At 34.6% G+C, this 23,944-nt stretch overlaps 1 protein-coding gene and 1 pseudogene across 1 annotated transcript; both read right to left on the bottom strand.

Annotated features, from left to right (window-relative positions):
- Positions 1-7,842: 7,842 nt before the first annotated feature.
- LOC123946433 lies at positions 7,843-8,788 on the bottom strand (annotated as a pseudogene).
- A 13,947-nt stretch (positions 8,789-22,735) lies between these two features.
- On the bottom strand, positions 22,736-23,674 carry LOC123946676 (olfactory receptor 6C2-like). Its single transcript, XM_046012320.1, has one exon. It carries the CDS (start codon positions 23,672-23,674, stop codon positions 22,736-22,738), a length of 939 nt encoding a protein of 312 aa, XP_045868276.1.
- Between the last annotated feature and the right edge of the window lie 270 nt (positions 23,675-23,944).

Genomic DNA, 23,944 nt, shown 5'->3' with positions numbered 1-23,944 from the left:
TGTTGATTTGGGTGAATTCCTCTTCCTGAGGTTCTCAATGTATCCTGAGGTTCCTGCACCTGCCAGGAAGTGACATTCTTTACTCACCTGGTGTGGCTGCTGGGAACTCTGTAAGCAAGGTAACAGGCCAACAGTTTCAGGGAGCTTTATGGCTCCAGGTTTTATAAAGTCAACCTTAGTTCCTTCAAGCTGTCTGGTCATATCTAAGTCTTTTTTAAATATGACATTCCAGTCAATGCCTTGGTAAAATAGCCAGTGTTTCCAATTGTGTCCCATTACAAGGAGAACAGATTCTTATTGAACTTATGCAAATGACTGATTGCCATGGAAGAAAGAATACTTACTGAGACCTTTTGAGTTTCAGAGGGTTCAGATAGAAAGAAAAGTTGAATGCCTTGATTTCTTTACAAGTGAATACTTTTACATTTCTGTAAGTTACAGATAACTTAAGAAAAATTTTCCCTAGTCTGGAAAAGCAAACATTATAGAACCAGCAATGTTTAAAATAACAGATACAACATTAAGAGACATAGCATTACAATCTTTTAGTTTATCTAGTCCCATGCTACTAATTCTGGTTTACTTTGAATGCAGCTCTTACTTCTGGAAATGCTTACTCATTTCAGTTCCAGGATTTCAACATATCAAAGACCTATATTTGTCCTGAAAATTTTCTATATGAATTTCCTTTAAGTCAGAATTCATTTTACAAGAGAATTAAAACAATTGCAAATGACAAAAACTCAGAACAGATATGGTTAAATATCAAGTGATGACCCTTGTCAAAACATTAAAACTTTGGGAAATGTATAGAACCTCTAGAATAGTTACAGTATTTACCCAAGTGTAACCTAAGGTATATCATTGGTTCAGCAGTACTTCCTGAGTAACTTAGCATACCAAGGAAAAGCCTTATGAGTCAAATAGATCTCATTTACAATTTAAATCTTGTTGACATTTGCTAAAATCTAAGTTTTAAAGCCCATGCCAAATAGGATTACAGATGTTTAAGATCTAATAAAACAAAACATAGAAACTGGTTTCTCTGGGCAGGCAAAGAGAAAACCATTTACATTCTCTTTTTAATAGCAGATCAATTAATCAAAGAAAACTTTCTTTTTGAACAGAGAGAAAGCAGATTTTTTTTTAATACCAGAGTCTTTTTAGTTTACATAATAGTCAACATTTACTTGAGTGGATCACCAATATAGATTTGCCATGACAGAGGGCTTTAGTCTTCCTTCCTTAAATACTATGCCTCATTTGAACAGAAGCATTTTACAGGAAAATATTAGTCTTTTTTTCCCCTTTTTGTGAATAAATCCATCAAAACTGATCTAATATGGTCAAATTTTCAACATATTTCATTGTTTCCATTCAGACCTATAAACCAAGGCAAATAAAAGTCACTTTGCCCAAGTCTTCTACAACTTATTACATACCCTCAAGTTTAGCTTTTACTATCTCCTTTTATGTTCTGGTGCAACAAGACATTTTTACTTTAAGACAAAACTATTTACTCTCTTAGGCCCTCTTTTTTGTGTGTACAGTTTTTCTAAACTTACTATCAGTCAACTGCCTTTTTTCTGGTTTTTCAGACAACATTAAGACATTTAATAAAAACCTTATGGCGTTTTTCTTTTGATAGTCCATTCTGACCATACCTAATTTTTTTTTCTTTTTCTTTTTTTTTTAAACATTTTATTTATTTATTTGACAGACAGAGATCACAAGTAGGCAGAGAGGCAGGCAGAGAGAGAGGAGAAAGCAGGCTCCCTGAGGAGCAGAGAGCCCCACGTAGGGCTCGATCCCAGGACTCTGGGATCATGACCAGGGCCGAAGGCAGAGGCTTTAACCCACTAAGCCACCCAGGTGCCCCAAATTTTTTTTCTAAAGATTTCCCTTCACAAACCTTTTATAACTTTCTTTTGTATCCAGGTTTTGTCCCAAGTTATTTCCTTTCAAACAACCATCTCATTTAGGACAAAATTACCTTTTATCTTTAAGAAAAATGTATTCCCATTCCTTATCTTTCTTATGTATCTCCTACTTTTATTTTTTTTTTTTTTACATGTAGGGTTATTTCCCTTACTTCCATCAGTCTTAGTTAGAGTTAGCAGAATTTTCTATTCTTAGAAACACTTCAGTCTCTAGTGATGGTTAAGTATTAACCAATTGTAAATAGTTACAACAGAATTCTTAGGAGTAAAATTTATGAATCAGTTAGGCACAAAACATGTTTACCAACAGATTCCAAAAGCACAAACCTAGTTCCAGCAACCAGTGCTTTAGCATTTTATCCCATTTGGTTAAGACCTAGATGTCCAACAGATTTAACTCCATTTGTCATCCAAACAAAACTTTTCAGTTTCAGGTTACCAAAGACTTTGAAAGCTATTTTAACAATTACCCATTAAAACCTTGAGACAGACCATTAATCATCAGTTCAGTTATTTCTTTGCTAACAGATTTTAACAAATAGCATGAGCGTATTTGACCTTCAGTAAACTTTGAAGTTTCACATTTACTGCTGTAACTTTAAAGATATGTCTATCTTAATTAAACCATTAAAACTTAACTTAATTAAAATACTGATTTATGTTTCACCTGGACCCACTGCATTTTTAATGTTTACCTTGACACAGGTGGGAAGATCTGGAGTGGGGGGTGTTAGGTCCAGGGCTGCTCTTCTTGCTCCTTGACAGTGAAGAGGGAAGGAGTCATGGTGCAGGAAGCACCAAGGATGGTCTAGAGGCCAGTTATGCAGGCTGCACCCAAGTTGGTGCAGAAACAGAAGGGGTAGTGCTGCCAGAAGGCAGGGAAAGGATTCTCAGTTTTAGAGAGTTTTCCTGGGTAAGCCTTGTCACCCAACTGGGAGGTTTTACTTTGAAAATCCTTGAAATGCTGGAGAACAAGACTTAAGGGTGTCATAGGTCCCTTACTCTCTGCTTGCCCCAATTTCTTCAAACACAACAAACAACACGACAGACAACAAATAGACAAGACAAAGACAACCACAGACCAGACCCAGCAGCCCTTCCTCAACCAGATATCAATCTAAGGGTGTGCAAGATATAATCCCAACTCAAAAACAAAACCTGCCACTGGTGGTCCCCTGACCACCTAGGGGAACTCGAACTCCTGGTGACCACCTAAGGGGACTTGAACCCCCTGACCACCGAGGCAGACATGAATCCCCTGGCAGGTCCCCTGACCACCTAGGGGGATTCAAAGCCCCTAGCAATCTCCCAGTGGAGGGATGGGGCATCCCCACATCCACTCCAGCCCTGGGGAGCAATGCTGCATCCAGCTTCTCCCCGGTGGGCTATACCCTGGAGCTCCACAACCAGACAGACAGACCAGATCCTGCAGAATAAAATATTCAGATCTTACCTCCAGAGGCTTTTCCCAGAAATTCTGATGCTGACTCAGTTCTCGTCGTTTGATCACGGACAAGCCCCCAGAATGTTGGGGTCCGTTATCAAAGGAATGAGACTGAGACAAAGTGAAAGTTATGCAAAGCCTTATTCTATGCCAGGCATTAGAAGTTAGACTGACTGGCCAGGGGAATGAAACGGAGACAAAGTGAAAGTTATGTGAAGCTTTATTCTATGCCAAGCATTAGAAGTCAGACTGACTGGCCAGGGCTGCCTCCGAAGAAAGCGACCCCCTCCTGATCTCACAGACTGGTTTTATAGGGCATAACCACAGACCCAATGTATGTGGCTTCTATTGTTAAGGCGTTTACTCCCGGAATCGATACCCAGAACCATATCAGGAACTACTGGGGCATTTATTCCTGGAATGAAGTCCGTGCATGTAAACAACAATATGGCTACCTAGGCAATATGGAGTTGCTCTGGCTAAGCAGGCCCTAATAGTTAAACATGTTTTAACATTAAGTTGGCCCTAACAGGCCTGGCCTGCACTCAGACCAGTTATCTGCCCCTAGCCCTATGCTTGGGCCACAGTTGGACTGGCATATGTGGTTCTCTTTCCCTTGCCCCTGGGTAGGAGTCACTTTACAGTGGTTTTGGCCACTGTTAGGGCTGCTGGCACAGTGTTAAACTTGTGGTCCTGCTTTGGATGGACGTCTGCTGAGGGCTGGTCTGGAGGAAAACATGAGGGTGGGGTGCATGGTGTTAGCAAGATTGTGCCAGTCTGCTGTGGGAGGAGACCTGGATCTGCTTTATGGAGTTCCTGTCAAGGTTAGTTTTGACGGGTTATGTTGCAGGAAAAGTTGGACATGGGGCGCACTGTTAGCAAGCTAGGTAGGGAGTATTGGACTGGTTTCTGCAGGTGTCTGTGAATGATGGTGGAGTGAGACAGTGCCTGCCTACTCTTTGTTCTTGGAGAAGACTCCTAAAGATCCCTGCCCCTCCAGGACCTGTTCTGAGATTAGTAATTAAATTTCCTTCCCATATTACCAGCATTTTTTAAACTGTTGCTTTTATGTTGTATCTCAGTGGTGCTGTTTTCTATACTGTTTCTTTAATGGCAGGGAATAAGTTTGCTATGCCCTTCTTCTCTCTCAGGGCCAAGCCTGCTGATTTTCAAAGTTCCAGATGTTAAGATCTATTGATTACAAAACTCATAATATTATGCCCCTCTGGTTTTCAAAGCCAAATATTATGGAGATTCATCTTCCCAGTGCGTGTCTCCCATGCCTGAGATGCCTGGTGTGGGGTCTGCCTTGTCCTTTCAATAGGCTTGCATGTCTCTCCCTCTTGTAGACAGTCTTACAGTCAGTTTTATTCCTGACTGAGTGGCCACCCTTCCCATTATTTTTGATGTGGCCTCCTCTCTACCATTAGTTGTGGAGGGTCTGTTCTGCCACTCTTCAGGTCACTTTCTGGGTTATTTACACTGATGTGGCTCTTATCTAAGTGTGTCCATGGCGTGAGGTGAGCTTAGGATTCTCTTACTCCGCCATCCTCCCTGGATGTCTCTGAATTACACTTTAAGTGGTGTTTGCCTCTTCCTTATTACTATATAGTAGATTATTAGCTTTTCTTTATTCAATTACATATTTTAAAAATCATACAATTTGCAAGATAGTCAATACAATGTGGCATTTGAATAAGTAATTTAATTTTTACATCATAAATTGTCCATCAAATAATGATATTTTGATTTTGAGTAATTCTATCCAATTATAAAATTATCAACCTTTATTTGTTTAGATTTTATTCTACATTCTTGATCTAATTGTTGAGTATTTTAGGTAAGATAAAATTTCTTAAGATGTTCCTTGATGTAATTTTGATGATTATGTGTGCAATCCTGAAAGACAGTGCCGTACCCAGAGAAATTACAGACCTGGAATAACATGAAACAGGACTGAACCCTGGCTCCAACACTTATTAACACTACCTAATAGTCCCACATCTCAGTTTACAAATCTATGAAACAAAGATTAAAAACCAACTCCAGTGGTCTTTGGAAGATTCTTCATTTAAGAAATATGCATGTGCATGTGTGTGTATTAAAGTAAAATCATAAAAAAATTCATAGATAGATAATATTATAGCTCATGTAAAGTTAGCTTAAATTGATCTCTCAGTAAATGACAACTTTTGTTAATTTTTTTCCATATCTTAGAATAGAAATCAAATGTAGCAGGGTAGTTTAATCTTGATTTAAAGTTCTTTAAAATGTATAGCAATATTTTACCCATTTGATTCTTTTATGAATTTTTTTGACAGAAATTAACATTTTTCTTTAATTAACATTTTTTTCAATAATTGTGAGACTATCTCATTCAGTGTATTTGAAAATAATATATTCAATATCATTTATTTACTAGGTTTTATATATAGTAAAGTGTGCATAAAAAGTAGAGTTTGACTTTCTAGAAGATTTTAGATACACAATATAAAGAAAATTTTAGTGAATTAGTACTAAAGAAGAGAAAGTTTAGGTCAAAACAGCAGGTAGGATAGAATTTCTCCAGACTTAGTTTTTATGTTTGTGTGGTGGGAGAGGAAGAGATAGCCTGTAAATTGATGACATTCATGTTGAGACCTAAGTGAAAAATAGAGGAAACGGAATGAAAAAATGAGGAAGAGAGACTTGTTTTTTTGGTTTTTGTTTTTTTCTTTTTAACAAAGGCAACTGTAAGTGCCATATTCTAGAGATACCAGGAGAGAGTCCAAAAGGATGGTCATAAGGCCTGGATGCCAGAAAGCCAAGAGAAAACTTATCAATATGAAAATTTACATAGTAGTTTTATGAGCTTTAATTAAAAAAAAAAGATATTTTAAGAAAAACTGATGTACATTTTGTGGTCTTCTAATCTATATTCCATTTGCTTCATGAAAAAAATGTAACTATTATTTTAATTATAGCTTTTCATTTGGAATTCCTTTTCAATTATCTTAGACTTCCATGTATATTGATAATTTGTTTTCTAGATTTCTTTTGAAATTGTTTTCATGATATAAAACATTTGTTGGTTAATTTAACTACATTTTGAATTTGAATATTCATACTTTAAACAATTGAATATATTTCAAATTTTAACAACTTCTTTATTTTTTTTTTTTAAAGATTTTATTTATTTATTTGACAGAGAGATCACAAGCAGACAGAGAGGCAGGCAGAGAGAGAGAGAGGGAAGCAGGCTCGCTGCCGAGCAGAGAGCCCGATGCGGGACTCGATCCCAGGACCCTGAGATCATGACCTGAGCCAAAGGCAGCAGCTTAACCCACTGAGCCACCCAGGCGCCCCTTAACAACTTCTTTAATTCTTCAATAGCAATTAACATTTTGACACTGAACTTATCATATCTTTTTAGAAAATAGCTTTTTCTCACATTTAAATCATTATATATTTTGTATAGTCTGTGAATCTTTTACTTTTAAAATTTCAGCATTTTTATATGAGTGTGTGTGTATTTACCAATAAACTCCAGGATCCTAGATATCAAATTCCACTTCCACTTAAGACACATTTATTTGGAATGTATTTATTTTTATTTTCTTTACATTTCAATTATATCATATTAGTTTTTGGCAGTGGTGCTTTTTTTTCTTTTTCAAGTTTTTATTTAAATTTCAGTTAGTTAACGTACAGTGTGATATTAGTTTCAGGTGTAGAATTTAGTGATTCATCACTTACATATAACACCCAGTACTTATCACAAATGTCCTCCTTAATACCCATCACCCATTTAACCCCTTCTGCCCCTACCACTGCTGCTTTAAAAAAAAATAATACTGAGAAGAGTACAATCAGGGATATTACTAATTAAAAATTTCTACCTAGAGCAGTGCCTTGGTGGCTCAGCTGGTTAAGCCTCTGACTCTTGATCTCAGTTCAGGTCTTGATCTCAAGGTCATGAGTTCAAACGCTGTGTTGGGCATATGACTACTTAACTTTTTTTTTTTTTTTTTTTTTTTTTTTTTTGGCACGAACTTGACCTGCCAACTCTGGGTACTCAATAAATTTTATTAGTCAATTAAAATTCAGCAACACTTAGATTAGATGATTAGAAGAGAACTTTAAATCAATTATTTTTTACAAATCCAAGTAAATATAAGATAAACTATTTATTTCCTGTTTGGTTCTCATTTGTTTTATTTTTCTGCATTGCAATTTTGTTTGTGAGATTAGAAGTAACATCAGGCTTACATTTAATAGAAAATTATTATCATGTCTTCTGATTGAGATCCTGGGTTTTTTTTGCAGGGTGGAGAGTTAAAGGAGTGAACTCAGGTGGTGAAATATATTAATTCTGGGAGAAAAAAAAATGTTTGAGAAAGTTAACCTAAATAGAGATCATGTTAAAAAGAGACAAAGAGATTAAGAGTTTGATGGTTTATGCTTAGCTAGTTATTTAATCTATGAACTTGAGCATTTTTTACTTTTTTGATGCCAATGCAATTTTTTGAAGGACTCACTGAAGACTTGTCTCACTTGTTTGTTTCTTAGAGTGTAAATGAATGGGTTCAACATGGGAGCTATGGATGACATTAGCACTGCCACGACCTTATTAATAGTCACTGATTCCTTTGCTGAAAGTTTGATGTAGATGAAGATACAGCTTCCATAGGCAATGGAAATAACAATCGTGTGAAAGGAACAAGTAGAAAAAGCTCTTTTCCTTTGTTGGGCAGAGGGAAATTGTAGAATGTTCTTGAAGATGTGAATGTAAGACAGAAGAACACATAGAAGGGTCAGAATGAAAGTCAGCACTGCACAGACAATAGCCAACTGCTCTATGAGCCATGTGTCTGAGAATGAAATCTTCAAGATTGGAGATGCATCACAGAAAAAATAATCAATGACATTTGAATCACAGAATTCCAAATTTAGGAACAAAGTGGTGGGAATATGATCAAGTCAGTCATCTAACAGTAGAGGACAAGCCTCTTGCAGACTCTGTTGTTCATGATGGTCACATAATGCAGGGGTTTGCAGATGACTACATAGGGGTCATAAGACACTGTAGCCAAGAGAAAACATTCTGTTACTCCAAAGATGTCGATGAAAAAACTTGAATAACACAAATATTATATGTAATTGACCTTGTCACCTGTTGCTATGTTGTACAAATATCTAGGGATACATGCAGATGTAAATGAAATTTCTAATAAAGCAAAATTCTGAGGAAAAAGTACATTGGTGTTTTAAGGTGAGAGTCAACTAAAGTGAGGGATATGATGGTCAGAATCCCAGTAATACTCAACATATAAGTGTGAAATAGAAATATAAAAATTGGGATCTGAAGTTGAGGGTCATCTGTCAGTCCTAAGAAGATGAAAGTTGTTACTGTGTGATTTTTCATCACTGACTACTAAATTTTATTCAATTTGATGTAAAATTTATAGATATTTTATTTGAATAGAATGTATCAAAGCTATATGGCAATAAACAGTGACTACCAGAGATAGCATACAAAGGAACATGTGATTTCTTCTATAAATTAGTAATTGATATTGCCAATACTCTGGCTACTCAGTTGTGTATTTTATTTTATTTTATTCTTTTGGCAGTTTTGTGATAGATTTTTAAACATATTTAAAAAAAACTGTTCTACCATCTCATTTTCTTTTTCCTCACAGCTTTAATCTATACCCAAGAATGGATTTTCTCATGTGATTAGATTGTGATTCAGCAAAATTATGATTTCTTATAGCTTGCATTTCTTCTTTATTTCAAAGATGAATATCTCAATTTAGTTTGTTTTATGCCTTTTCTTGAAGAATTGGTCATGATAAAATGGAAATCTATAACAGTTGATCTGGATTTCATCAGGAGCTGCTGATCCATCTGTGACTTGTATTTGGCATCGTGGCACGATGACCAAACATGTCTTTATGTCTTATTTCATGTTTTAACATGCAACTTCTAAATTGTTGGATCACTCCTCTGACTCTCTTCTTAAGTTTCTCTGGTGGTATGTAATTTACACTCAGTGTCCACCGGACACATGATACAGAGAGTATTTTAATGCACAATTTATCTGCTTCATATGAAGAACTGTTGGCACCAATGATACACAGCTGGAAAAAAACCTCACCTATTTCATTCTGTTTAAGTATTGGAAACATTGTAATACCTCATTATCACTAAGTTCAGATCAAATTAAAAATACTGAATATACTCTCCACACACCTGTCTATACTCTCTTTCTCACTCTAAACTGTAGGGGCAGCATCATGCTGATTAAGAGCACACCTATTGTGAGACCTCCATCATGCAATACCTGGCTTTCCTGCCCTCATCTCTATGACTTCAGGCAAGTTTCCCAACCTCTCAGGCCTTCAGGGTTTTTTAATCAATAAAATGGAGATAATAAGAGTATCTACCATATACAGTTAAAGTGATTAGATGAGCTAATATATTTATGATAAAATCTGATGCATAGTGTATGCTTCATATATGTCAGCTACTTTTGTCTCTGTCCCACAGGTAATTCGTGTGACATGACCTCAAAACCACAAAATTCTAACTGGGATTTATGGTCTGTGTAAGTGATATCTTCTTTCTACTCCACATTTCTTATAATAAGAGGAATAGATTATATTTACTGACAATTTTTCATGTCACAGGTCTTGTGTCAAGTGCTTTACACTATCTGCAAAAAAAAAAAAAAAACAACTCTCCCTCCACATCTCTCTCTCCGTCCTTCCACATTCCATCTTTACTTCCTAGTCTCCAAAACTACCCAGGTACAACTACTTATTTGTGATCTTCACTTGGAGCATCACTTCTACTGAGAAGTCTTCTCAACTTCATGTCTGTATTGACTGGTCCTTATTTGTGCTCTTATAACAAATAATTGTTACTTCCATCTTAGCACTTTCAGTGAGAAGTTGAGTTTGTTGAAATCAGGGACTGCTGTCTTTTTTACTGGGATAGCTCTTAAAGTAACAATCCTAGGCTTATAGTCAATGGTAAGACATATTGTTGTATAAATACATATATATCTTATTCACTTGCCTACATATGCAAAGCTATCTTCTGTCCTATTTGGGTTTCGTCTTGAAACTTCTCTCTGGGGCGCCTGGGTGGTGCTGTCAGTTAACACGTCTGACTCTTGGTTTTGGCTCAGGTCTGATCTTGGGGTTGTGGGATCAAGCCCAGGTCAAACTCTGCACTCAATGGGAAGTCTGCTTGAAATTCTCTCTCTCCCTCTCTCTGCCCCTCATCCCCACTTTCTCTCTCTCTCAAATAAATAAATAAATCTTAAAAAAAGAAACTGCTTTGTCACTAATTTTAATTATTAAACTTTTATATGTACCAGTATCTAACATTAATAGTTCAGGCAGCATGAAAGGTAATAAAAGCAAAGAGGGTGGTGGTTTCATGATATGCATGAATGTTATTACCTTTCATGCTGATTGAACTATTAAATGGCATCTGTGACTTGCTTTAACTTTCAAACAGGTAAATAGTTGTATTTTTCTTGGTAGTTGTTTTGCTTTCTTGAGGACTGTGTCAGTAATATATTGAAACTGGAGGTAAAAAAAATTTATATATTTAAATAATTTTTCACGTGCTATTTTTTATTAAAATATAAATATTTTTAGATTTCTATTATAAAATATACTTCATTTAATTCTATTTAATTTCAGTCCACTGTATTTATGTAATTCCAGGTTTTAAATTTTAATGTAATTTAATTTTTTTTTTTTGCTGTTCCAAATTTCATTGTTTATGCACCTCACCCAGTGCTCCACGCAATACGTGCCCTCCTTAATACCCACCACTAGGCTCACCCAACCCCTACTCCCCTCCCCTCCAAAACCCTCAGTTTGTTTCTCAGAGTCCACAATCTCTCATCATTTGTCTCCCTCTCCAGTTTCCCGCAACTCACTTCTCTCCATCTCCCAATGTCCTCCGTGTTATTCTTTATGCTCCACAAATAAGTGAAATCATATGATAATTAACTCTCTCTGCTTGACTTATTTCACTCAGCATGATCTCCTCCAGTCCCATCCATGTTGATACAAATTTGGGTATTCATTGTTTCTGATGCTCTTTATTTTTGTAGATTCTTACTATTTCAAAAATTTATATGAAAATAGCTAAAGTTTTTAATCAATTTCCAACACCCTTTTATGAATCTTTATTTTCTACAATGGTTGGAATGTCTTCAAAAAACAAGTTTTATGAACATTATGGCATGACTTTATAATAATTCCTGCAAATGAAATTTCAAGGAAAAAGATACTCACTTAGAAATTTTGTATACATTTACAAAGGTATCATCTACAAACTTCATTCCTGTCATGGTTTCCTTCAACTCACTATGCCACTTTAATTGTATCTGTGCTAAAATTACTGTAATGTACCCTGTCTTTTTTCAAGATTATTGACACATATTTTATAAAGGTCAGTGCTGTTGGGTGTTAATTCACACAATCTACACCATGAAATAGTCAACTGTTCAGTTTACATTTAAAACTTTCATTCTTGTCTTCCACAGAGGAAGATTTTTTTTCCCTCTTAAATTTTCATTTATATCTCTTTAATGCATATTTTGAAACTGAAGTTTAAGAACTCGCTAATTTTTGCATTGGCTTAATAGTTGTTCTATAGTTTTTCCTTAGCTATCACACTTAGTGTTACTAGCATCCTCAAAAACTTTTTGTTTTGAACTAGTATATCCAGGTTTTGAGTGTCTCTTATATAAATGGATAGAAGGTAATATGCTTTTCAATCTCCTGGCAAAAATCAGTTAGCTTGTGCTGTGACTCACTCTCATTTGTCCTGTAAAATACTCACTTTCTCCAGAGATGAGAGCAGGATCATCTCTCACTGTAGGCCCAGTTACTACAACTAAACCCCAAGGTTTACTGTCACCTTCACTGGACTCCTGTGACAATGATTTTTTTGAAGAACTTTGATATTCCCAGGATATCCCAGGGGCACACCATAATAACTACAATAGATAATTTTAATGAAGTGGGAAGATACTCTTAAGTCGGCTTAACTTCCTCAATCTGTTATTCCTCACTCCAGTGGCTCCTAGAGCTTTACATGGTACTGTGCTCTTTCCTGTACCCTCTAGGTGGTAACCCTTGTTCCAAAATGTTTTTCATTTATTCCATTCACTAATGCTGTCTTTAAGAGACAAGGTTTAAGAAAACAGTTTTCATCTTTAAAAGAGTTTTATATTTTAGGGGTGGCTAAATGGGTGGCTCAGTGGGTTAAGCCTCTGCCTTTGGCTCAGGTCATGATCTTGGGGTCCTGGGATCTAGCCCTGCATTATGCTCCCTGCTCAGTGGGGAGTCTGCTTCCTCCTCTCTTTCTGCCTGCCTCTCTGCCTACTTGGGATCTCTGTCTGTAAAATAAATAAATAAATAAATCTTAAAAAAAAAAAGTAAAGATAAAAAGTAAAATGAAGTGTCCCCTATACTTACCATTCCGAGGATTAATTTTACCTTCAGTTAATTATTTAACAATGAGCTCTAAAAGCTAATTTGATGAAGACAATCTATTAGAAAAGGTTTGTGTGGGATTTACTAGGTTCTCAGTTTATGAATCTACTTACCCTGACTGATGCACTGGGAGAGCCTAGAACCCCTTGTATTTTTCATCTTCAACACACTGAGACTTTCAGACCAAGAATTTTGGTCCTCTTTGTGCCTAGGAAATATTTTCTAGCTCTCTCTTGGTTGAAAGTAAAATATAGTTAAAACATTTCCCCCACTTGTTTTGAAGTCAGCATTATGACTTCTCTGGAAAGGATAAGAGGCTTTTTTACACTATTAAGATTTATATTTCATTTATTTGCTAAATTTCAAACTAAATAATAAACAACTGAGTCCTTGGTGACCCAGTTTCAAACATCACTAATTAGCCTTTGTAATGAATCTGGGCAAAAATCCTAAAAGATGCAGCAGTGGGGGCAGTATCCTTAGAGACACAAAGATAATAACAACAGACACAGGTCAAGATGCAAAGTAAAAAACCAGATGGTCAAGAAGTAGTCTGCGTTTCCTGCCTTTCTTCCCTAAAATATCTGGAAGGTGAAAGATCACAATTCTATTCCAATAATCATTTTTTCTCAGTCATTACAAAGGATAAAATAGGAAAACATTAGAAAACTCAAAAAAACTAATTCTTTTTAATATTTTAAGGAATTATATGAACATATATGAATATTTAAAAAATAAAAATATATTTTTCATCTTCCCCTTTCAGCACTTCCTAAGGTGGGTCTATATAGATTCATATATAGTTTTTTAAAATTTGTGTAAAGATATGTTTTCATTTGTTAATAAACTCAATCGTTTATTAACTTAATTATCACATATAGTTTTCACATCAAGCTACTATATTTACACAATAAACACCTGGTTGGGTCATTCACTGCTGCTTTTCATTTTCATATTATTTCTTTGGATTAATCCTGTGCACTTAGGAAAAAAACTATAGTTTATGCTCTAGCAATTTCTTGTGATCTGGGTTGTAATGGTAACTTTTCTTTCATCTTACAATGTTATGTAACATATCAAAATGTGTGCAGTATACCATTGTGTAGAGGGAAATTTTTATTTAAATATAAAATTTAGAAGATTTAATATAGTGGAAAACCAGTAACCTAAACATTCACTTTAAGAGACTATAAGAAGAATGACCTAAAACAAAATAGTTAGAAGGAAGAATAATAAAAGTAAAAATCAGTTGTATAGAGAATAAATATAATATAAAATAAATGCAATTACAAAATGATTTTTTTTAAGAAAGTTAAACTTGTAGGTGTAGTCAAGAAGAAGCAAAAGAATAAAAAGGGGAAATTATCCAAATGAAAAACAGGAATATCAATACAGATGCAACAAATATTAAAAGATAATAAAGTATGTCATAAAGAACATTAAGCCAATAAAACAGCTTACCTAAAATAGCATGTTAACTTATGTTAAAAACACAACTAAAAGAATTAGACAGAAAGAAAAAGAAAATATAAAGATATGTCAATGTAAGTCAAAATCATTGATTCCATAATTAATAATATTCTCACAAAGAAAATTCAGGGCCAAATGGCTTCACTAGTAAATTGTTCAAAATATGTAAGGAAAAAATTATACTAATTTTATATAAACCAATCCGGAGAAGAGTAAAAGGAAGAATAATTCTCAACTTGGTTATGCGGGCAGAATAACTTTCATGCCAAAATTGGAAACAATTTTGCAAGAAGTTAAATTAGAGGTTGATTTTTGTCATAATAATCATAAAAATCCTTAAATATGAATTATAAAGTTAAACAGAGTGTTAGAAAATGATATGTGTAACCATCAAGTGAGGTTTATTACAGAAATTCTAGGTTGGTTTAACCTTTGAAAATCAATAAATACAATCCACCACAGTAGTAGAATGAAGGAAAAAATATGATAATCTCAGTAATGTAGAAAAAAGCATTTTATAAACTATAATTCCCATTCATTATTAAACATTCTCTGCAAACTGGGAATAGAAACAAAGTTTGTTAGTCTGATAAAGAGAATCTACAAAACATGTTATTAATTTTTTTAGTAATATATAATTGACATACAACATACTATATTATTTTTCTGGTGTAAATTACAGTGATTCAATATTTTTATACATCAAAAATGATCCTCATGATAAGTCTAGTTACCATCAGGCACTTTACAAAATCATTACAACATTCTTGGCTATATTGCCTGTGTTGTACATTACATCCCCATGATTCATTTTATCACTGGAAATTTGTACCTCTTAATTTCCTTCACCTCTTTCACCTGCCACCCAATCCCCAGCTCCTCTGGAAACCATTTCTTCTATCTATGAGTCTGTTTCTATTTTGTTTTGTTTTTTTAAAGATTTATTTATTTATTTTAGAGAGAGAGCACTGGGAGCAGGGGCAGAAAGAGAGAGAGAGAGAGAGTCTCAAGCAGATTCTGTGCTGAGCACAGAACACAACGTGGGGACTTGATCTCACAATCTTACAATCATGACCTGAGCCAAATCCAAGGGTCATTCAACTGACTGTGCCACCCAGGCACCCCTGTTTTGTTTTTTCATTCATTTGTTTTCTAGATTCCACATATAAGTGAAATCATATGGTATTTGTCCTTCTCTTATTTCATGTAGTATAATACCCTCCAGTTTCATTCATGTTGTCACAAATGGCAAGATTTCATCTTTTTTATGGCTGGGTAATAGTCCATTACAGATTATTTATATAATACATATAATTATATAACTATATTTTATTAATACATATTAACATGTATATATAATATGTATTATAAATAATATATCATTTTACACATTATATATATATATATATATATATATATATATATATATATATCCTACCTTCTTTATCCATTCATCTATCAATGAACACATAAGTTGCTTCCATAGCTTGGCTATTGTAAATAATGCCACAGTGAACATAGGGGTGCAGTAATATGTCTCTTCAAATTGGTGTTTTTATTTTCTTCAGATAAATACTCAGACGTGGAATTGTTTAATCATTTGGTAGTTCTATTTTTATTTTTTTGAGGAACCTGCATGCTGTTTTCTAAAGTGGGTGGACCAATTTACATTTCTACCAACAGTAGATAAGAGTTCCCTTTTCTCTATAACCTCACAAATATTTGTTACTTTTTGTCTTTTTGATGATAGCCAGTTTGACTGGTATGAGGTAGTATATCATTGTGATTTGGTTTGCATTTCCCTGATGATCAGAGAAGTTGAGCATGTGCCTGTTGGCCATCTGTATATCTTTTGGAAAATGTCCATTCAAGTTCTCTGTCCATTTTCTGACTGGATTGTGTATTTTTTTGACATTATGTTGTGTAACTTTTTTACATATTTTGGATATCAACCTCTTATCAGATGTATGATTTGCAAGTATCTTCTCCTATTCAGTAGTTTGTCTTTTTTTGTTGATGGTTTATTTCATTGTGCAGAAGCTTTTCAGTTTGATGTAATCCCATTTGTTTATTTTAACTTTTGTTGTCTTTGACTGAGGAGACTGGCCCCCCTCCCCACAATTGCTGAGACCAGTGTCAGAGAGCTTATTGCCTTTGTTTTCTTCTAGGAATTTTGTGATTTTATGTCTTACATTTGAGTCTTAAATCCATTTTACATTTATTTTTGTATATGGTGTAAGATAGTGGTCCAATTTTTTTTTTGCACATAGCTGTCCAGTTTTCCCAACACCATTAATGAAGAAATTGTCTTTTCCCCATGGTATATTCTTGCCTCCTTAGTCATAGGTTGATTAACCATTTGTTTGGGTTTATTTCTGGGCTTTCTATTGTATTCCATTGATCTTTTTACCTGTTTTCATTACAGTACCACCATCCTATTTTGATAACTATAACTTTGTAATATAATTTGAAATCAAGGCATATGATACCTACATTTTTTTTTGGATCAAATTGCTTTAGTTGTTTGGGGGCTTTTATGGTTCCATACAAATTTTAAGATTCTTTTCTTTTAATTTTTTTTAAATTTCTTTTCAGTGTACCAGAATTCATTGTTTATGCACCACACCCAGTGCTCCATGTGATATGTTCCCTCCATAATACCCACCACCAGGCTCACACAACTTCCCACCCCTGCCCCTTCAAAGCCCTCAGATTGTTTTCAGTTCTTTATTATAGTTCTGTGAAAAATGTCATTGGTATTTTAATGGGGATTGCATCGAATCAATTGCTTTGGGTAGTATGGACATTTTAACAATATTGTTTTTTCCAATCCATGAGCATCAAATATCTTTCCATTTATTTGTATCCTCAATTTATCTCATCAGTGTTTTATATAATTTTCAGAGTACAGACTTTCACCTCCATAGTTAAATTTGTTCCTAAGTATTTTATTCTGAATGCTGAAATCTTCTCTGTTTAGTTGAGGAATATAACAGAATGTTCACTCCCACCATTTCTATTTATCATTTTACTGGGGGGACCTAGACAGAGCAATAAAGAAAAAAAATATAGTAGCCTGTCACTATTGCATATTATTTGATTGTGTGTTGACATATTTAAAATACACCACAGTAAATCACTAGAATTAATCACTAAATTTAAGAATTAGTAATTACTAAATTTGGGAAGATTACTAGATAAAAGTCAATATTAAAAAACAAGAGTATCTCTAAAACTAGCAACAAACAATTAGAAAATAAAAATTAGAAAATTCCATGTAATATAGCAACATATTATCAAAGGCTGAGGAATGAATCTATCGAATACCAGTAATATGTCTATCAATATTGTGCATGGCCTCTATACAGTTAAAATGAAAATATTTTTGAAAGTAATTAAAGACACAAATGAGACTGTTTTAGTGGATTAGAGTTCTTAATGTTATAATGACATTAATTTCCCCCAAATTGGCCAGTTGGTTCAATGCGATCTTAAAATCACTGAAGATAATTTTTTACTTGTAGAAATTGCCAAGGTTTTTAAAGTTTTATGAAAAACAAAGGACTGATAAGAACAAAGTAAACTTGAGGAAGTAGAAGACAGTTATTTGGATTACACTACTCGATATGAAAACTTATTATAAAGCTACTATAAATAGAATAGTATAGTATTGTTTCAGAGATAAGCATATCAATGGAATTAAATGATGAAACCTCAAAAAGATTCACTCACATATCAACTGATGATGACAAAATTGCCACTGAATTCAAGGAGAAAGGGGAATCTTTTCAAGAAATAATTCTGTTATTTTGATATCCATATGGAAAAAAAACCATCGTTCCCTATCTCAAACCATAGAAAAAGTCAATTTCACATGGGCCATTAACCTTAGTTTGTGAGAAATGTGAGTGAAACTTATAGAATAGAACAGACTTATGTACCTTGATGATGTTTAGTTAACAAAGATTTCTGAAACAACAAAGCCCCCAAAACGAAATAAAAAACCAAAGAACCCTCTATCAACAACAAAAATGAAATGGATTGGACTTCATTAAAGTTAAGATCTTTTGTTTTACAAATTTAACATAAACAACATGAACAGGCAAAACATAGATAAGAGATAAATAACTTCAGTATTTGCCACTGACAAAGGACTGACATATAGAAAATCAATAAAACTCCTAAAAATAAATTCAAATAGAAAGAAATCTAATAGAAAGGACAAATTATTTGAATAAGCACTTCACAAAATAGGATGTCTGATATCTGAAAAGCATACAACAGGGTATTCAACATCATCAGTCATAATATGGCTAAAGTTAATAGGTCTGACAAAGTTTCATGTTGGCAAGAATATGAAGCAATTATAATCCATATATGTTGCTGATAGGAAGATAAATTAGTACACTATTTTTGAGTGTTGAGTGTTTGACAATATCAACTAAGCTAAACATATGGCTAACAGATAGCCTATCAATCCACTTTTAGTTCTATATTCTACAGATGTGAGTGTTTATGTCTGCCAGAAAAACATGCACAAGAATGTTTTTTGACCTTTATTTATAATAGTCACATAAAGGAAACAGCTTAAATATTTATTAATAGGAGATGGCTAAATTAATTGTGCTGTATTTCTATAATTGACTAGAACTTATAAATTTCTAACACAACAACTTGGACCACTCTACAGACACGATGTCAAACAAACGAAACTAGACCCCGAAGTGTATGTTCTGTGTATTCCTATTCATTTTATGGTCATGATTATACAAAACTGAGCTTTGGCATTGTAAGTCAGTGGAGCAGATGCATTTGAGAGGATATTGATATTGAGTGGCATGAAAGAGATGTCTGGGGTGCTGAAACTGTGCTGTATCTGGATCTGTGTGATGGTTACATGAGTATCAGTGCTTATGAAAACTCATCAAGCTGTACACAGTGAATTATGTGCTATATTATATATTATCATCAATGTTTAAAAAATTTATATGTTTAGAGTCATGCTGAAATGTATATGAAATAATGTATGTATCTGCCAAATAATCAAGTAGGGGTTGGAAGGAATAGACCTGTTTGTAGATGAAACAAGTTGGCTATAAATTGATACTTGTTGATGTGATTGAGACAGTACCATGAATTATGAAGTTTTCTCTATGTAAATTGAAAAGAAATGAAGTGTTTAACATACAGCTTGGGGTAGAATAAGCACTCAAAAATATTTGTTGTTGATATTAAGATTTTTTTAAAAGATATTTTTAACATTTTGGACATTTTAAGGAATTTAGGAGACTAGTTGTAATTACCCTTGGACTGAAAAAGCCCTGGTGTCTTAGAACAAGACCTGGAGGACTATAACTTTTCAGTCTGGGTCCTCAGGTAAGCTATTATTAGTGGGCCTAAGCAGTAAGGGACTTTTATTCCTATAACGCAGGCCTCCTCTAGCAACTTGTCTCAAGACAGGTGAGGGTTATTATTGCAATCGAAATTCCCAGAAACTGACAATTTCTAATAACTTAGTCATTAAGTCCACTCATCTCTGGAAACACCCAGTTTGTCAGATCAGGGGTTCTAGATGAGGAGGTTATAATTCTTAATATTGTCTCCTTGGGAGTGAAGGCATCGACTAGACAAATGAAGGAAATGGGAGGTTGGGTAAAGGTGAAAAAATTATGTGGAAAAAATGATTCCACCAGAGTCAGAGCTTTTGTATGAACTGAAGTCAATGCTGTAGAACAATTGATACAGTGAGTTGCCAAAAAGCTCTGCCTACATTAAAAGGAGCTTCCCAGGGTTCCTGAACTCATTGCACTCAGCCGTCCTTCCTGCCTACTCAATGCCAAGGAGTGTTGCTCTTAAAAAACCACATTGCTTACATATTCAGATTCCTATTTTTTAATCTTAATTTATATATATTTGAAAGTTCAACACTTTTAAAGGAAAATTAGAGTTATGCTAGTGGTCACTACATTTGTATTTTCTTTCGAAAGTTCTTTTCATTCTTAACCCACAGATTAATTTCATTTGTACATTATTAATCTTACATTAAAAAGATGTACAGCATTTTATAGGTTAAGTCTCTGGGAGCATTTTTTAATATTAGGGTTAATATTTTTAAATGTTACTTATACTGATTTCATTCCATGTAAGTTTTGCTTGAGAAGTCTCATGAAAACATCTTTTTTGCTAAAAGTGTTTCTTTGGTGAAGTTTTCTTTAGTCAAATACAGAATTTTGGGTCTAATAAACAGAACCTATATTCCGAGTCCACTACTAACCAGCACTGCTTAAATATCTGAAGCATTTCAATAGAAAGGTGATGTAAGCCACATATTTAATTCAGACATTTCTATAGCCATATTATAAATTAAAAATAAATCAATTTAAATGGTATATTTTATGTAATCAAATATATCAAATATTATTTCACAGTCAAGGTCCCTGAAATGTCATTATAATTTGTTTTACTTCCTTGTTTTTCAAGGTGTCAATGAAGGGGTCCAGGAAATAGTTCTGAACATAGGAAGTAGGGAGCCCTGTCATGCCCTTATTAACAGCCACTGTTTCCATGGCTGACTGTGTACTGTAGATGAAAGTACTGCTTCCATAGGTTTCCTTTGAGTGGTAGTCATTTCTGCTCCTAATTAAGATACATTTCATGTTTTTACTTGTTTTCTATTTTTTACATGTTTCTCAATAACCAATGCATATAGTTATAAAGGTGTAGAAACAAATACAGATATGGATATATAGCCACTGTCTTTAGAAATTTACTTGTCCTCTGAAAAACAATCTGAGGGTTCTGAAGGGGCGGGGGGTGGGAGGTTGGGGGAGCCTGGTGGTGGGTATTATGGAGGGCATGGATTGCATGGAGCACTGGGTGTGGTGCATAAACAATGAATTCTGTTACACTGAAAAGAAATTAAATTAAAAAATGAAAAACAAAACCAAAACCAAACCAAAACAAAACAAATAAATAAATAAATAAAATTTACTTGTCTTTTAAGAATAATTGTTAGCACTTTACCTTCAAATTAAACTGCTAGTAGTGATTTTTTGAGTATTCAAAATTGTAAGAATTTACATTTTATAATTCAGCTTTGGCATTAAGAGGCAAACATTTGTCATAGCTTCCTTTTTTCACTTTAAGATATTTTTGTTGTTTATAATTGTGAAAAGTGAAATAAAATGGCATCATTGATGTCAAGGGGTTTTAAAATGCATCTGGGAGGCCATTAAAGAGGTGGGCTGTATGCTTGTCCTCATCAGGTAGAACCATGAACTTCTGAACCTGGCCTAATCCCAAATACCTCAAGGACTCTGCAAGAGTATTTACAACTTGCTACAGTAATGGACTTTTGCTTAGGGATGGCCTTAGCAACCAGTTATGTTTAGCCAAGATTAGTTTTCTGCTGCTATCACCAAAGTTTTTGTAGACAACTTATACAAGCATTCCCTTTTTGTCTCTAAAACCCCTGGTTTTTGCTTCCTAGTAGAGCATTGCTGCCCAACTCCGGTACCTGAATTATAATTATTTCATCCCAAATACACACTTTTGCTTGACGATTGTTTCCTGACAATTGTAGGATATTCATATTTTATTTAATGCACTAGTCACTTATCCCTTCTAAAGTGTAAGGCATTTAAGGGCAAGAAACCTGTAGGTTTTCTACTCTATCGCCAGTGCCTGAAATGGTCCCTGGCATCAAAAATGCTCTTAAAAGCTACAAATGGTGGGGTGCCTGGGTGGCTTCAGTGGGTTAAGCCACTGCCTTAGGCTCAGGTCATGGTCTCAGGGTCCTGGGATTGAGCCCTGCATCAGGCTCTCTGCTCGGTGGGGAACCTGCTTCCCCCTCTCTCTCTGCCTGCTGCTCTACTTGTGATCTCTCTCTCTCTGTCAAAAAAAAAAAAAAAAAAAAAAGCTAGAAATGGAGAAGGCAATAGACACATTTACTCTATCCAAAATATACAATTAACTCATTGGTTCTGCTTATTTTGTCTTGTTTTGTTTGCAGTTTTGTAAAGGCTTGTTAAGATGTGAAGCATTCTTTTCTTTCCTAGAAATGTACCACATTTTCTTTTTCAGAGAGCTTTGCTTGGGTGGCTCAGTTGGCTGGGGGTCTGCCTTGGGCTCAGGTCATGATAGTCCTGGGATCAAGCCCCTAGTCAGGCTCACTGCTCAGCAGGGAGTCTTCTTCTCTTTCTACCCCTCCCCTGACTTGTGCACTCTCTCTCTTATAAAAATAAATAATTTTTTTTTTAAAGAAAGCTTTCTGAAATAGACTCTTTGCTGGAAAGGAATGGCATAAAAACTAAAGATATATACTTAGTAACTAAAGATATTTTTATGAATGTGGTTCCCTACTTTAGCAAATACTATTATTTCTTTGAGAATAATGCAATTCTTTTGATTGAGTCTTTGACAGCTTGTTTTACTTGCTTGTTTCTCAAGGTATAAATGAAGGGGTTCAGCATAGGAACAATGGATGTAGTAAGGGCTGCCACACCCTTATCAATGGCCACTGATTCCTTTGCTGAAGGCTTAACATAGATGAAAATACAGCTTCCATAGGTGATGGAGACTACAATCATGTGGGAAGAACATGTTGAAAATGACTTTTTTCTTTGCTGGGGAGAAGAGAATCGTAGAATAGCCTTAATGATGTATATGTAGGATAGAAGTACACATATGAGGGTCATAATGAAGGTCAACACAGCATAGACTATGACCATCTGCTCTATAAGCCATGTTTCTGAGCATGATATTTTTAGGAGGGGGAATGCATCACAGAAAAAATGGTCAATAACATTAGAGTCACAGAATTCCAGATTTAGGCCCAGGCTAAGTGGTGGGAGAATGATCAAGAAGCCAGCTGTCCAGCACCCAAGGATGAGTCTTCTACAGACCCTCTTGTTCATGATGGTCACATAATGCGGGGGTTTGCAGATGGCAACATATCGATCATAGGACATGTTGGCCAGGAGAAAAAATACTGTTACACCAAAAAGGTCAGTAAAAAAAATCTGAAAGGCACAATTGTTGTATGTGATTGTCTTGTCATCTGTGGATATGTTGTACAAATATCTGGGAATACAAGCAGAGGTAAATGAGATCTCTAAGAAGGAGAAATTTTGTAGGAAAAAGTACATGGCATTCTGAAGGTGAGAATCTATGAAGGTAAGGGAGATGATTGTCAGGTTTCCAGTTATACTCAACATATAAGTGAGAAATAGAAAGATGAAAATCATAATCTTCAGTTGTGGATCATCGGTCAGTCCCAACAGGATAAAAGTTGTTATTGTGCGGTTTCTCATCATTGACTTCTGACTTCAATTCAATCTGCATTTAGAATTCAGGTATATTTGATATACATGCGGTGGTAATTAATGGGAAAAAAAACTAAGCAAATAATCACATGCATTTACAAAAATTTTTTTACAGATATTATCAATACACTGGTATTCTAGGTTCTACAATTGGGTGGTTTTGGTAAATTCAGGAGATATTTTAAAAAATCAGAAAAATCTGTATCACACTCCAAAATATTATGGGGTGCTTCCTTCTCATTACATTTTATTTGCAATTTA

The sequence above is a fragment of the Meles meles genome, chromosome 7, assembly GCF_922984935.1.
Source record: "Meles meles chromosome 7, mMelMel3.1 paternal haplotype, whole genome shotgun sequence".
In the NCBI taxonomy this organism is placed as follows: Eukaryota; Metazoa; Chordata; class Mammalia; order Carnivora; family Mustelidae; genus Meles; species Meles meles.
Note: the sequence above shows the minus strand (reverse complement) of the source record. Positions and strands in the feature narration are given on the sequence as shown.

What these genes read in the sequence shown, in the direction of transcription:
- LOC123946676 (XM_046012320.1), bottom strand. Translation starts at nt 23,674, where the DNA reads ATGATGAGAAACCGCACAATAACAACTTTTATCCTGTTGGGACTGACC.